Genomic DNA, 15,664 nt, shown 5'->3' with positions numbered 1-15,664 from the left:
TAGTTGGTGTTGGTGCAAAAGCTGGAGTTATTAATAAACTCTAACCTTCTAGCGGATTCGTGTTCAGGGAGGGGCTGAAAAGAATGAGAGGAAACAGTAGAAAGAGGAGGTGTAGGCGATGTAGTGGGTGCAAATGTTACTCGAAAAGAGAATAAAACATATCCTATTAAAAACATCACCACACTGAATAACATAAAAATGCACAAGATCAAAAAGCTTTTCTTTGTCATCATTTTACATATTCTGCTTTTAAAGTTCGTTTCTTTGGCAGGTCTCTCCATCTCGAAAAACTCCATCCTCTCTAAAGTGCTGCTCGCGATGGTAGGTTGTTTCTGCTAAGGGATGCTTCTGTCAGTCTAGGGCAACTCCCTTAGACCAACCAGAACTGTCGACCTAACGTCATCAGCTGCACCCCAAAGACTTTGAGCAATCGCGACCCTAGCAGCGGAACCCGGATGGCGGTTTGAAAAAGCAAAAATAAGCAAGTTTCTCAGATGGGAGAGCTGCACTTTTCAAAAATAGCAATGAAAAAGAAAGTTTGTTTTTATTTGTCCATAGTTCTCGACCTCAGATTGTATCTTTGCTTGCCAGGTATGGTGTGATCTCGGAAAAGGAGTTCAGGTTCTGTAGTGTCCAATCGAAGTGACGGTGATACAGCTGGTTGCAAAATATTGTCACTTTCTTGTTCAGTAAGTGTTCCTTTTACACGTGCATCACTGAAAGGCAGAAAACTAGGCACGGTTTCAGTCTCTGAGTCGGCGACACCCTCCTGGACCCACCGGTCATATGGCAGAGGCAAAGGGATCCGCTTGCAGTGGATCCCGTGGATCCAGTTTTTCTTCCCCTCCACTCGAACGGCTGATCTTGTTGACAGAAGAACGAGATGCGGTCCAGTCCACCTGGGCTGATCGTTCTTTGTTCGTTGGAAGTTCTTTACTAGAACCCAGGATCCAGGGTTGATGGGAAGACCTGGAGTTTCAGAGACCGGAGGCAGGGTGTCATGGACCTGTTGATGTAAAACACGCAATTTAGCCGTCAATTCGTACAAATAGTCAAGCAAAACAGGGTGTTCGATTTCACTGAACTTTGTGGGCCTTGGCACTCCCCATATGTTGGCCGGGCGGCCAAAAACGATCTCGTAGGGACTAAGTCCTACTCGCGAATGCACAGTCATTCTGGTGGATAGGAGTGCTAAAGGGAGAGCGTCAGGCCATTTAAGACCAGTGCTCGCTTGAATTTTGGCCAGTTTTAACTTTAGCGTGCCATTATAGCATTCTACTAGTCCAGCTGATTGGGGGTGATTTGCAGCGTGAAACTTCTGATGAATGCCTAGCCCTTCGCATACTTTCTTCATCACTCGACCCACAAATTCACTCCCATTGTCACTCCAGACCATTCTAGGCATTCTAAATCTAGGGAAGAATTCTTTCACAAGGGCTTTCGCTGTGGACAAGGCAGTGTTGTCCTTTAGGGGGTAGGCTTCCACCCATCTTGAAAAGGCACAAACAACAACGAGTACGTATTTTAAATTGTTGCACCTCTCCATGTGGATGAAATCTAGCTGCAAAACCTCGAACGGATACGTAGGAGGCGCAAAATGACCAGCTGGAGTTGGGGTTCCCCTACCAGGATTGTATTTCAGACACACCATGCAATTCTTGACCACATTCTCTGCACACTTGGGAATGCCAACATTTTGCCATACTGGAGCCAACAACTTGCAAATCCCTTTCACACTGACGTGGGCCATTCCATGAGCCATTGTAACCACTGCAAGCACGTACGCATCGGGTAACAACCATCTCTGATGCTCTGACAATTCAACCCAACAACCATTTGCATCCATTCTACCCGTACTTTCTCTCCACATGTTCAACTCTTTCTCTGTAGCCTCAGCTTGAATAGACTTCACACTCTCTATTGTGTCTTCACACATTCCAACATCACCAACCCATCTTGCAGGGCCTGCAACATACATTCGGCTCATCACATTCCTTGCTGTTTCTTTTGCGATTTCGTCAGCAAATGCATTTCCACGACTAACATCATCAGTCACCTTCTTGTGAGCACTACATTTCACAATCGCAACTTGCAGAGGCAAGGTCAGTGATTCAAGGAGCTCATTCACCAACTGACCATGCTGTATCTTAGCTCCATGCGAAGTCAGGAACCCACATTCTTTCCACAATCGTCCAAAACTGTAAGCCACTCCAAACGCATACTGGCTGTCGGTGTAGATGGTCACTTTCATTCCTTTCGACAACACACATGCTCGTGTAAGTGCAATCAACTCTGCTGCTTGAGCTGAATTATGTGGGATACGTGCAGCTTCAACAATCGTATGCAAAGTCGTGACAGCATATGCTGCAGTCGTATCACCATTCGGAAGCTTGAAGCATGAACCATCCACCCATAAGATACCATCACATTCAGCAAGAGGAGTATCCTGGAGGTCTATTCTCCCTTTTGTTTCTTCTTCTGTTCTAAGAAAACAATCATGCTGTTCTGAAGCATCTAATTCCTCTACAATCGGCAACAACGTAGCTGGGTTGAGAGTGTTGCATCTTTTTATGTGCACATGACTTGCTAACAAGGTTAATTCGTAACCTGACAACCGAGCACTAGTTAAGTGCTGTGTCTTGGTCCTGTTTAACAACATGTCCACTGCATGTGGGACCATTACAATTACCATGTTATTCATCACTAACCCAGCAGACTGTCGAATCGAAAAATATGCACATGGATGCTGCTTGTCTCCAAACAACTGTATCAACACTGACAATGCACAACCCTCTTTCTCATGGACGTACAATGTAAAGGGCTTACTGTAGTTGGGGGTACCTAACACAGGAGCCGAACATAATGCTGTGCGCAATTCAGAAAAACTTTTCTGACACTCTTCAGACCAAGGAACGGGATTCGGTGTATCTTTACACGTTAATGCCACCAAAGGTTTGGCCAACAAGGAAAAATTTGGTATCCACTGTCTACAGTACGATGTAATACCCAAGAAAGCATGCACTTCTCTCTGTGTTCTTGGCACACTCAATTTTGCTATGGCCTGAATTCTTTCTGGGGTCAGTTTCCTTCCCTCCTTCGATAAGAGATGACCTAAGTAGGTCACTTCTTGTCGACAATATTGCAATTTTGAGAGAGACACTTTGTGATGCAAATCACACAAATGACGCAACAAAGACAACGTGGCTTCTTTACAGATTTCCTTAGTATCTGCAGCAACAAGCAAATCATCAACATACTGAATGAGGGTAGCGCCATCAGGTAAAACAATCGTATCAAGCTGTGTTTTTAAAGCTTGACTATATATTGATGGACTTTCACAGTAGCCCTGGGGAGCGTGTTTAAAGCGGAAGCTTCAACCTCCTAAACTGAAGCCAAAAATATCCCTGCTCTCCTCAGCAATCGGGATGCTGAAGAAAGCATTCTTCAAGTCAATCACAGAAAACCAGGTTGCAGAAGCTGGGATCATAGTCAATAGGGCAGTGATGTCAGGAACAACTGAAAATTGTGGCACAACTATTTTATTCACCTCTCTAAGATCAATCACAAATCTGTAAACAGGTGGCTGGGAAGGGTCAGTTCGTTTCAAAACAGGCAGAACAGGACTATTGCAAACGTTGCCTCTTGTCTCTTCAATTACATCTTTTTCAATCAGATCATAAATGATCGCTAGTAAAGCTTTTTCACCTTCACTAGAAATCTTGTATTGGGGAATTCGTGGCATTTTAACATTGGCTTTCAACGTCACACCATATGGCGGTATTTCCAAAAGACCCACATCATTAGGACCGGTAGCCCAAAGAATATCAGGAAGAAATGTCGGGAGTTTATCCCTTGACAAATACATTGGAGAAACCACTTTCTTACCCAGAGTAAGTTGTACTCCCGAAGGAGAACAGTACAAGGTCGCATACAATCTTTTTAACAGATCCTATCCCAACAAGTTTTCACCACAACCTGTTGTCAGAATAAGGGGTGCTTCGAATTCACAAGGACCAACAGAAAGAGACATAGGACTAGAAATCGGGTTCCTAACCGGGGCGCCAGAAAAACCTACTGAAACATTCATTTCGCCAGACAAAGGTGCGCCAGGGAGTTTGGAGTGCATAATAGAACTCTTTGTAGCACCAGTATCCAACAGAAAAGGTTCTGACACACCTGATGTAATCACCTCAACGTAAGGTCCACTCTGATCTACTGGAACTGAAACAACTCCCTCTCTTTGTCTATGGCTGTCCTAGCAATCATTACCTTCCATATGCTCATCTTCTGCATAGTAATCATCAGCATAGTACTGAGCCGTCCTACCAGACACGTTATTCTGCTGATCGAACCTATTCATTGGATTTTGAAGTGGAAGGGAACGTGCGTTCTGGGGGAAATTTCCACGTCCTCTACCTCTAGGTGCTTGTTGAACACCTCGACCTCTTGAGCCAGAAACACCATTTGCGCGCTGTAACAAGATAGGGCAACTATACTTGAAATGACCCTCTTCCTTACAATATGAACACTGATTGGGACCAACAGGGACACGTGGTTGAGTATACTCGACTCTTTGTGAGTTCCTCTGAAACTCTTGAGGCTGCTGATAGTTATTCTGATAGTTACTCTGAGCACCACTATTCTGGCCACCACCACCACGTGGCGGATACGCTTGCTGTAACAGAACCTTTGTTTTTAACTCTTTAGTTTTCTTCTCTGCTCTATCTTTCTCATCTTTGTCCCTATTTTCGTAGTACTGGGCAGTAGCCAATATCTGTGCTGAAGAGGAAACTGCCCAAGAACTCTCTGAGTCTTTCAACTTTTTACACAACTCGGGAAGTAAATTGTGCACGAACTTATCGACGAATAACCGTTGACCACCTTCTGTACTCATATCTTGACCACTGTGGTCGACAAACGTTTCCTCAAACCTGGTGAAGAAATCTGACACCGTTTCATCTTTCTTCTGCTTACACGCAGACAATTTATCCCAATTTACTCGCATGGCAGGCATTAAAGTCTTCATGTAATCAATGATCTTCCCAGGAAGTTCTGCTACTAAAGGCTCAGGTTTACCACCACCAAATTGTCGGTCATCTGCAGCAGCAATATTAGCTCATGAGTCACCTAACTCCTGATCATGGTCTGCATGACGAATCTTTCCCCATAAAGGCTGTGGAACAACATTCCCAAACAACATGTCTATATCCGCTAAATTCATCATACATGACCCAGCAGTCTGTGACAACTCCTTGTAATATCCTGCAGGATTTTTACGGGGATCAGGCAATGTCTGTTTAAGGGCCAAAAGTTCAGCTCGCTTCCATGGATCATGTACCCACACACGCTGAAAATGAGGCTGAGTAGGTGGGTTAGCTGCTAGGTCCCCTTCTCTCCATTGTGGGGGAACTTCTCTCATGGGATATTGTCTTCCCTTCTTCTTAACAGAGGAATCAGACTCAAACAACGACTTGGAAACCCCTTCAGTCCTAAGCGCCAACAGCGTCGCAACTGCTTTCTTAACATCTGAACCCACAATTGCGCCTTTTGAAAACTCGAACCGTACATGGCTCAACTCGGGCGGATTAGAGTCCAAATCATTGTCCTCTAAATCTTCACACAGAAAAGCACACATTTTCTCAAAAACGTATCTCTGCTTCGATGCTTCCCACTGATGGAAGACATCCATAACACATTCTAAATCATATTTTTCCGGGTTAGTAACCCATTTATGTGCCAAACAATTCAACGTTTCCTTCTCCCTAGAGTCAGGCAGTTGGCTACGCAACTGCTTACGCTCAGAGGTAGGGGTTGTACTCGTCGCCCCAAAGAAAGGATGTAGGAGACTACTGACAGTGCTAGCCACTCTTTGTCGAACAGAAGGAGAAGTTGATGTAAAGACAAGCGGAAAAGCAGGGTGAGCCAAGGCAGATGCAGGAGCAGTGTCAGGAGGAGTACCAGGAGTGGTAGTTGTTACAGTAGTCAAAGTTGTAGGAAGTAAAGGAAGAGCAGATGTCAAAGCCGGTGGCCCTTGAGGAGGCTGCACCGGAGGAGCAGGAGCCAGCTGAAGAGCAGCTGGTGGGTGCTGTGGAGGAGCAGGAGGCAATGCAACCACAGGTTGCGCAACTGAAGGTTGCGGTGGTGCCGTAGCATTTTGCGCATAAGGGGGTGGCGAACTTAACAAATGTGACATTAGGGGGTCTTTTCCAAGGTCTTTTGCTGCATCTTGCTGAAGATGCGGCAAAACTGGATAACATTTATCGATTACCATTTTACGTTGCCTGTGCAACTGCTCACTCATCTGTTCCTCTTCGTTATCTTTAAACTGCATAGCAGCTTGCATTATCGAAATACCCCTTTCTCTCTTATTTTTCTTCGCTAACTTAATTTCCTTCTGTTTGGCTTCCTTACGCCATAGGCGGAAAGAGTCAAACATCGCCGGCCGGGCTTTCTTCTTAAAAAGTTTAACTTCGAGATTGTCTAAGATTTCCGTGTCAAAGCTACCATATTGGGGCCATTTTAAAACACCATCTTTTCTGGTGTATTTGATCCATACTTCTTTATATGTGATGGGGCCTACTCCATGTTTTACATACAATTCATAGGTTGGAGTTCCAATCGGAGGAACCGGACACGAGTCCTCCAATCGGGAATCCCTATTATTACAACCAAGACAAAACAAATTTCCAAGTCTCCTAAGACCAGGCATCTTCGCTCTCTAGTCTAGCTTCAAACTTCAAAGGATTATCGAATACGATATTCTCGTGAATACACGAGTCCTTCGGCTTTGGTACTTGCAAGTTCCAAATCAAAGATCCCGAAGGGATACCCAAAACTAAGAACCAACTAAGGACTGGGAGACGCTCCACTTATACTTAACTGAGATATCGATGACTTCACCAGAAGACTCGTCTATCGTTTCGCTCTACCAAACATCAAGGGTCCAAATCAGGGCGATAGCCAGGGCAGCAGTCCTTTCGTAGCCGTCGGGAAGCGGGGAACCTCGCAGAAAAGACTTTCGGACCACGTCGACATGCAAGGGTCGATGAAGTGGCGGCCTTCCTCCAGAATTTTCACACGAAGCTCCTCACGAACCTCAGGCTTGGACCGGTACCGCTGGTATCGCCCCACGTTGGGCGCCAACTGAGGTACTGGGTTTTTCAGAACCGGTACCGAACCGGTAACCCAGTGGTGTCAGGGTACACCCAAAGACCTCGGGTACTTCCCTGTTTAGACCACAGAAACTCAGAGTCTTCTAGGTGAAGTCAAAGATCGAATTTATTGGCTGCAACCAAGTAACAGGCGTCCTAAAAGTACAACAACACAGTGTGTATATTATCAGGAGACTGCTCAATCTTACAAAGCCAGGCTTCTCTTTTTATACAAAATATTAAGCTCCAGGCAAACATTCTTAGATTTACAGTAGCCTATTCACATATTTTCACTACAAAGAAGAAGCAGAGTCATGATGACAAGCCCACATTTCAGTTCGTCCAGCCCACAACAAATTACCCGGCAAGGCCCAACATTTTCATCAGATATCGGTGGACCCCCAATAAAAACGGGCACCTCCTCATCATAAAGCAAGTGAGAGAGCAAAGAGCAGGGGCAGGTGTGAGCAAGATTAGGCAGGGTGTGTGTGCGATGAAAAGGGTTTATGGCATGTTGTGCCTTGATGCTATCTCGTTCGGCCACTGGGAGAGGAACTGACCGAACAGGTTTGGCCTGGGGCAATGGTTCCAGCTTGCCCAGGTCACAGAAGAGTCAATTGAGGTGTACGTGTCCTTTCATATCGAATTTGGCTGTAGTTATAAGCCTATGTGAGGGCAACTCACAAAATGGCTGACGTACACAAAATGGAAGCCAAGGGTTCAGGACGAAAATGACGATTTCGAGGTGAAATCGTTACTGGAATATGACGAAAATGCTTGTACATAGTGTACTAGCCATTCTCGGTATTTTGATATATAAATCGTCATGCTATAATGAAGTTTTATTCACGAGTCCAGAATTTTCAGAACCACACACCTTGGTATTCAAGTTGGTCTAAGAAGATCTTTGACCTGTTTTTTCGCTTCATTTTTAATAGTGTACCCTCTCTGTGGAGTCAGAGTATTTTTTAATGAGATTTCGTGGTGTGTGGACTCCACGTCCTATCCTACATGGTTGCGGTATAATGCCTGAGCTAGCGCTTGCGCCCACTCATGCGCATATGAGTATTTTAAGGAAACAGGAACGAGTTTTGAAAAATTACACTTTCCCCCTTCGGGAAAATCCTTTATGAGTTCAAGCGGCAAATCTTTTTCTGCTAATAGGATGTCGTATCCAAATGTCAAATTTCCCCAAAAAAGACCTTTAATTTTTCTTGAGCTATCCCGCTCTACTTGGAGATTAATTTTGTGTAGACGATGTGGGACACTTACTCGTGTATCTGGTGTTTACACCGTGATATATTCATTCAATACTGCGGTCACCAGAAATTCCTTCAGGTTCTGGCGAGCTATTGGTACTTCTGCCGCACTGTCTAGCATTGTCAGAGCCCATTCTCCATTTAGAAGCTGAGTCCTCAGTTACCTGGGCATTTCCAATTTTTAAGCCAGCTACTTTCTTCTTTTTTAACTAAGTCTTTGTTTTATGTTGCTATTCTGGTTTGATAATGAAATCTGAAGTGAGATGGGTCTCCCTTTTTCCCTTTGGTTGATCTTCAGTTTTTTGTTCTAACCGTCCTTGCCTTTCCGAGCTTTTTGATGAACCCTGAAAGGAACGTGTATCAGTATCCTGTTACCCATCACGTTTCCTAATATTATCACGTTTCCTAAGGTTGTTCCTCTTTTCAGAGGACTTCCGTTGGGGAGACCCACCCATTGACCGTGAAGTGTTTCTGTTATTATTATTTTTTTAGGCTGATTATCCCACTTCTTTTTAGAAGAAGTGGGTGCTTGCTTTGACTTCTCTATTTCAGAGCTACTCACCACTAGTGGTTTCCCGAGTTTGGCTCACAAACTATCTCTGCCTAATGAAGCATAGACGTCGTTGATAATTTTTGGTAATGCCCGCTCCTGATTTCGCGTAGGTGTTGGCATATAGCCACTGCTGCTGCTTCCCCCTTGATGTTGCTCAGCATAATTGCCAAGACTTGGTCAAAATTGCCAGCAGTTTCATCCCCAAGTCCAGGGCAGGTCCTGCCCCGTACTCATTCTGTATCTGTTTCAATACTTCAGGAATAACTGATATGGTTGGAGTACTGTGTATTCTAATATATAATACAGCAAAGATTGTTCCCCAGGTAGTACAATCCTCAATTGAGGGAACCATTCCCATTGGCAAACTGTTAACATTCTGTGTTTTTCCTGCAGACCCGTATGGGGAAATACTGCCTTCAACTGTGCTATTTTTTTAGCAATCCACAAAGGTACTTGATCCCTTCTTGATAGGAACACATCCCTTCTTGATAGGAACACACCCATTATTGATTTTAGTGTTTGTGGACTAATTATTGGTGTGGGCTGGGTCTGGACTAACCCAGGAGGAGCAGCTCTCGCTGGTTGTAATGTGAGTGTTTGAATGACGAACTGTACAAATATTATTTTATTTTATTTATTTAGTGTATCTTGATATAGCGCACAGCTACCCCAACGGGGTGTCCCGGCGCTCCTGTATGATCATATAGTAGCTCGATGTTATATAAAAGAGAGAGGTTAGCAGAACAAGTGAGTTTTTAAGGCTTTCCGGAAAGGTAGTTCTTCCTGAATCAACCGGATGGAATCTGGTAACTTATTCCAGAGGGCCGAGGTGAACACTTGAAAAGTTCTTCCGCCAGAACGAGTTTTCCTAAATCTAGGAATGGCAAGTAAGTTTTTTGACGAGGAGCGGAGAGTCCGGAAGTTGTTGTAAGGGACCAGACAGGTGGAAAGATATGCAGGACCTTTGCCTCGCAGTGCACGGTGTGCCAATACCAGTGCCTTGAATTCCGCCCTCTTTTGTATCGGTAGCCAGTGAAGACTACATCGATGGGGCGAGATGTGTTCACGTAGGGGTATACCTCCAACCAGTCGGACTGCAGCATTCTGGACTGTCTGGAGGCGATGACAAAGACCTGCAGACAGACCAGTATACAAGCCATTGGCGTAGTCCAGGTGCGAGGTAATCAGCGCCTGGACCACAATCTTCCTGGTATTACTGGGCAAGAAGTTAATAAACTTTCTCACCATTCTGATCTTGGCAAAGCATGCCGCGGCGACTGTATGGACTTGATGGTGTAGTGTGAGGTTAGAGTCCCATCTTACCCCCAAATTTTTCACTGAGTCTTTGGGAAGAGGGGGGGGCACTCAAATCAAGAGGCCACCAGATGTTAGGGTCAATAGGAGATGGTTGGTGAAAGAAAAGTACCTCCGTTTTCCCTGCGTTTAACCTCAGGAAATTATTGTCCATCCAGTGAGCGATTGTACGAAGACAGTTTTTTAGGGGATCAAACGTTGTTGGGGTAATGCTATTAAATGAAAACAGTAATTGAATATCATCGGCATAGGAAGTGGCCTTTATTCCTGTTTGAGTGATGATATCAAAAAGAGGAGAAAAGTAAACATTAAATAACAAGGGACTCAGCGAGGAGCCCTGGGGGACTCCCCACCGGAGAGGCCGGCTGTCAGAAGTGAACGGGGGGGGTGAATACTGCCTGCGTCCGGTTGGACAAAAAAGAAGCAATCCATTTCAAGGCCGTGCCCTGGATACCCTTGGAATGGAGACGATCGAGGAGGAGGGGGTGGGAGACGGTGTCGAATGCTGCCGATAAATCCAACAGCACCAACACCGCTCTTGAACCCTCATCCATCCTCCACCGTACTGCATCTACCATCTCAATTAGTGCTGACTCAGTGCTATATCCTGGCCTAAAGCCATGCTGGGAATCATGATAAGCACCTGATGTTTCCAAAAAACCTGCCAGTTGTTGCTGGGCAAGTCTTTCGAGCACTTTAGCGGGAGCTGGTAATAAAGAGATAGGCCTGTAGTTGGATGGTACACTCGGGTCGGCATTGGCCTTCTTGATTATGGGAACTAGTCGCGCGTGCTTCCAGGAGTCGGGAAATACTCCCGTCTGTAACGAGTCATTCCAGATCCCGTTCAGGGTTTGATTGAGGATTGGTGCCAGCGATTTATATTGCTTCGCAGGCCAGGGGTCAATAGGGGAGCCAGATTTGCTTTTAAGAAGTTCTGCGAGAGATTGTTCAAAAGGAATCTCCATAAAGTGAAGGAACATGCCCCCAGATCCTATATTAGTGGGGTCGATGATACTTTTATTTACATTAGGGTTTTTAGGAAAGGAATCGTAAATAGTGGCTATTTTGTCCTCAAAAAAATCCGAGAGGCTGTCGCAGAGCATCTGCGATACCACAGGAGGGCGTTTTAAAGCCAAGGGGTCGGTGAAAGATCTGACCGTGTCAAATATTTCCCCGGCTGAACCGTGAGAGCAGTTAATTTTGTCCTCTAAAAAAGTTATTTTATGTTCAATAATTTTTTTTCTGTAATTTTGTAAGGCAGACTTGTAGAGAGATTTATGAGCAGGTGAATAGTTTGTTCTCCACCGCCTCTCCAGGTGTTTGCATTCTGATTTAAGGTTCCTAAGGTCATTAGAATACCAGGGGGCCGATGGGGCAGAGTGGAAGGTTTTAATGGGCCTAATTGGGGCAAGTAAGTCAATTGCGGATGAGATCCGACTTTAAAGTTGGTCAGACGGGTATCTAAATCAGGACTCGTATCTGAGATGTTGAAAGGTTCGAGGCAATCAGCCAGGCTATCAGGGGAGATCTTGCTCCAGTTTCTGCCCTGAGGTTTAGCTGGGAAGATACGACGGTCCTGACGGTGCCAAGAAAACGAAAAAGGAACGAGATAGTGGTCCGACCAAACAACCGGGACGGGATTATCAGTGGACAGACCATCTAGGTTGGTACAGATCAGATCCAAAGTATGGCCCGCTTTATGTGTAGGGCAATTGATAAGTTGGTTTAGCCCTCCGTCTGCCAGAGTGGACAGAAACTTAAGGGAAATAGGATCCAAGGTATTGTCAACATGGAGATTGAGATCCCCAAGGAGGGTAAAATTAGCGTAGCGTGATGTGGCTTGTAAAACAAAGTCGAGGAATGCAGGAAGGTAAGAAGTTTTTGAATTAGGGGGACGGTATACAAGAAGCCCTGAGAAGGTAAAATTAGGTGCTATTTTAATACAGAAAGGGAGTGCTTCAATACGTTCCAATTGATTGTGGGGGAAAGAGGAAATTGTCAATGGGATCTATAAATGATAGCAACTCCGCCTCCAGGGTAGGAACCCTGTCTATTGGCACACAATATGCTGTAGCCCGTAGGGATAGCTAAATGTAACGCGGGATTAGTGTCATCTCCTAACCACGTCTCGGTAAGAAACAGCAGGTCCCATTTGTCCTCTTCCAAAGTGTGGGCAATATCGAGGGAATGTTTTACTAGGGAGCGGCAGTTTACCAAGCCGGATTTTAAGCGTCCTAGATTAGGGATTGTCTGCAAGAAGAGGCAGTGATGCTTTGGGTCGTGAGGTAATCCTAGACGGCATTTGGTAAAAGGTAGATGATGGCCAATGTCCTTGGATGTAGTTAGAGGAAAGATGCAATGCAAAGGCTTTAGAGACTTGAGCGTGGCGCTATCATAAGACACGGAATAAGAGGGATTGCTAGATGTTTCAGAGCCTGCGTCTGCAATCGCGTACTGGTCGCGGACGGGCGCAGACGGGCAGGACTCTGGCACGACTCCGGCGCAGATCCGGCGCGCCCGCTGATCGCGTCCGCTGCGCGGAGGCATTGACGTCCTTATTTATACTGGCCAATTGAGTGCGAGAAATATGAATGTATAGCCTGATTTCTTTTGTATAGTATACGCACTTCCCCTAAGGATAGTTTGTCTATCTCAGGATGTGGAGTGCAAGCCGCTAAGACCGGCCACGTCGCTCCTCCTATGCTGAGCGAACCTAGTCTTACGACTGAAGTTGTATGTTTTAGGGCGCCTTTAAACCAGTTTTTATGTTGGCTGGTAAGATAACAGGACTTCTATGTCCTTGTATGGGATGTATTCTTCCGGTGGATCCACTTCAATGTATTCATGGAATATGTGTGTCTGTGGATCTGCAGGTGGGAATTTTACACAGGAATAGAATACCTCTGAGCGGAACACCTAGTGTGCCTCAGTCAATAAAGGTAACATTGCCACCCGATGCAGGTAATCCATGTTCTAATAATTTCAGAGTTACCGCCTGTTTGCAGTTTTCTGAAATGTTGAGTATTTGTAAATTTGATTCCTTCCTCGCCTCCACCGCTATTTGCGGGGTCAGTCATTTTGAAAGGAGAAGAAAGTAAATGTTTAAGAGATAGGGTTCAACACGGTAGGGAACGTTTTATCCTTACAAGCTTGTCTAAAACCTTCAGCTAATATACAGGGTGTGCCTGCTCAGCTGAAATGGATTAACCTTTCCACTTCAGACGTCTCTGAAAAATGTGAGTAGGATTTACTGAGAAAGCACGACTGAACTACTCAGATTTTACTGTTAATATAGGAACCGAACCAACTTTGGTGGCGCCATGTCGTGTTGATCCTAGGACCCCAGGACCTGCCCGTTTTGGATGACATAAACTGAGGGCTTGGCATTCAAACAGACTCTGGACATCCCCACAGGATGAGTCTGCCGTTAGACCTGCTAGCTCTTCAGTGCCACTATAACCCCTTTATACTATACAGTGTGGTAGGTAGTTTCTGGCAACCACTGAATATGACAACCCCGATTCCTCAGGTATCGTGGAAACAACACGGTATCTTTCGCTCAGTCACTCTTGCTTGCTTTTCTCAGAATACATAGAATGACGATTGGAATGGTTTCAATAAGTATTTATTGGTCAAGTGTCAGTCTAGTATGAAACATGTTAGCTGCGACAATCAAGACAGGAGCAGACAAATGTAATTGCTAGTACCAATATTGTGAAAAGTATATACATTTCTACCATAGGGCGAATAAGATGAATAAAAGCATAACACATAAAACAATAGCCTTGGCATACTCTTACGATGCGTATCCTACCTAACCGTGCCTAGCCTAGAGGTGTAGGTGAAGCATGTTTGTGTAAGTGCTAGGATATGTCCTAATAGAACCTGATGGAGCCAAGAATTCCCCGGGGAAGTGCTAACCCCTCACCTGATAGTTCTGAATAAAGGACCCCATCTCTGCGTCGAGGATGGCACCCCACAAGGGATGTCAGGTCTCTGCCTGTCGAAGGATCAGCCTGCAGAGTCTCGGTCCAGCCTGGAAGGAATTCTTACTCTGCCTTGGTAAGAGGGAGTGAGTCTTTTATACTAAAGTGGTCACTCTGGGGTTTTTCTAGAATCAATATGTTTTGAAAACATTTGCTAATCCCTGCTAATTTTTTTTTAAACATACATGAGCATATGCAGCTGGCTAATGGCCATGAAAGAAAAAAGTAGTGACTCTTGTACAGAATAAGTGACTCTTGTACAGAATAAATCTACTGTGCCTGGGGACATGTTTTGTGTACGTCAGGTACAGGGATTAAGATATGGTACCAAGAGCCTGGTGTCGGAGAGATAGAAGTCAGCTACTGGGTAAAAGGTCACCTATGTAAGACCGTTATGTCGTGTGGATGGGACGCAATGTATGTAATCGGTATATACATGATGGAACTAACCTAAGGAATATGAGAGAAAAACTTCTTAAACTCTGCAGTCTCAGAGGCAATGGCCACACTGATTTGCTTAGCACTTCTAGGTGGAGACCTTAACCTTGGGTTATACGCTGACACAGATAGATCTGGCAGTCGCGCCGCGCAGACGGGTGCCTTGTAGAAGGGAGGGGGCAGGTAGCTGCACGAGGTGGGACTGATAGACCTCTGGAGAGATGCTTATCCACAATCTACCCAGTTCATCTTCTTCTACCACGCCCATAAAACATATGCATGACTTGACTATCTATTGGGGACTCGAGATATTCACAACATCATGGAGGATGTTGAGATAATGCCGGCTACGTTGTCAGATCATGATGCAGTGGCCCTTGTGCTTAATTTCCCTCCTCAGAGAAAACACTATGGGACTTGGCAACTTAGAGAAATTCTACTCCTACGCCCAGCAGTGATACAAGAACTCACTACAGCAATATGAACGTACCTAGATTTTAATGATACCCTGACACCTCTATCTCCACATTATGGGAGGTGTTGAAAACAGTAACAAGAGTGGAACTCATAGCAATATCAGCTGCTGATAATAAAGCCGGTAAAGAAAAGAGCGATCAACTGACTGCCCAGGTTAGGGTATTCGAGCCGATACACAGCTAAACAGGGGACCCTGAAGTTTGGCATCAACTACGCGCAGCACATGCCCAGCTGGCAGGCCTCGATATAGCCCTCTGGCTGAAACACTCCTTTTATGTTGGAGGAGACAAATCAGGGTGGCTGTTGGCTAATGAACTGAGGGCCCAAAGACTACAGATGACAGTACATTCTCTCAGATCCCAGGGAGGTAGTGAACTGTCGAATGACGAATCTTTAGCACATGAATTCAAGGACTTTTATGCTAGCTGTACAAGAGAGAGGACCTGGAGTCCCAGACTACTGCCTCCTACCTACTCGGGGCGAACA

The 15,664-nt window shown here is 45.1% G+C and overlaps 2 protein-coding genes across 4 annotated transcripts in view; one reads left to right on the top strand and one right to left on the bottom strand.

Moving 5' to 3' along the window:
• Positions 1-15,664, top strand: part of TBCEL (tubulin folding cofactor E like) — a 526,320-nt gene that overhangs the window by 178,276 nt on the left and 332,380 nt on the right. The window lies entirely within an intron of this gene.
• LOC144825015 (uncharacterized) lies at positions 4,256-6,709 on the bottom strand. The gene is given in 1 exon segment (XM_078683929.1): positions 4,256-6,709. A coding segment is annotated over 1 exon segment (2,454 nt).

Source organism: Lissotriton helveticus, chromosome 3_1, assembly GCF_964261635.1.
Source record: "Lissotriton helveticus chromosome 3_1, aLisHel1.1, whole genome shotgun sequence".
Classification (NCBI taxonomy): Eukaryota; Metazoa; Chordata; class Amphibia; order Caudata; family Salamandridae; genus Lissotriton; species Lissotriton helveticus.
This window is presented reverse-complemented; position numbering and strand designations above follow the sequence as displayed.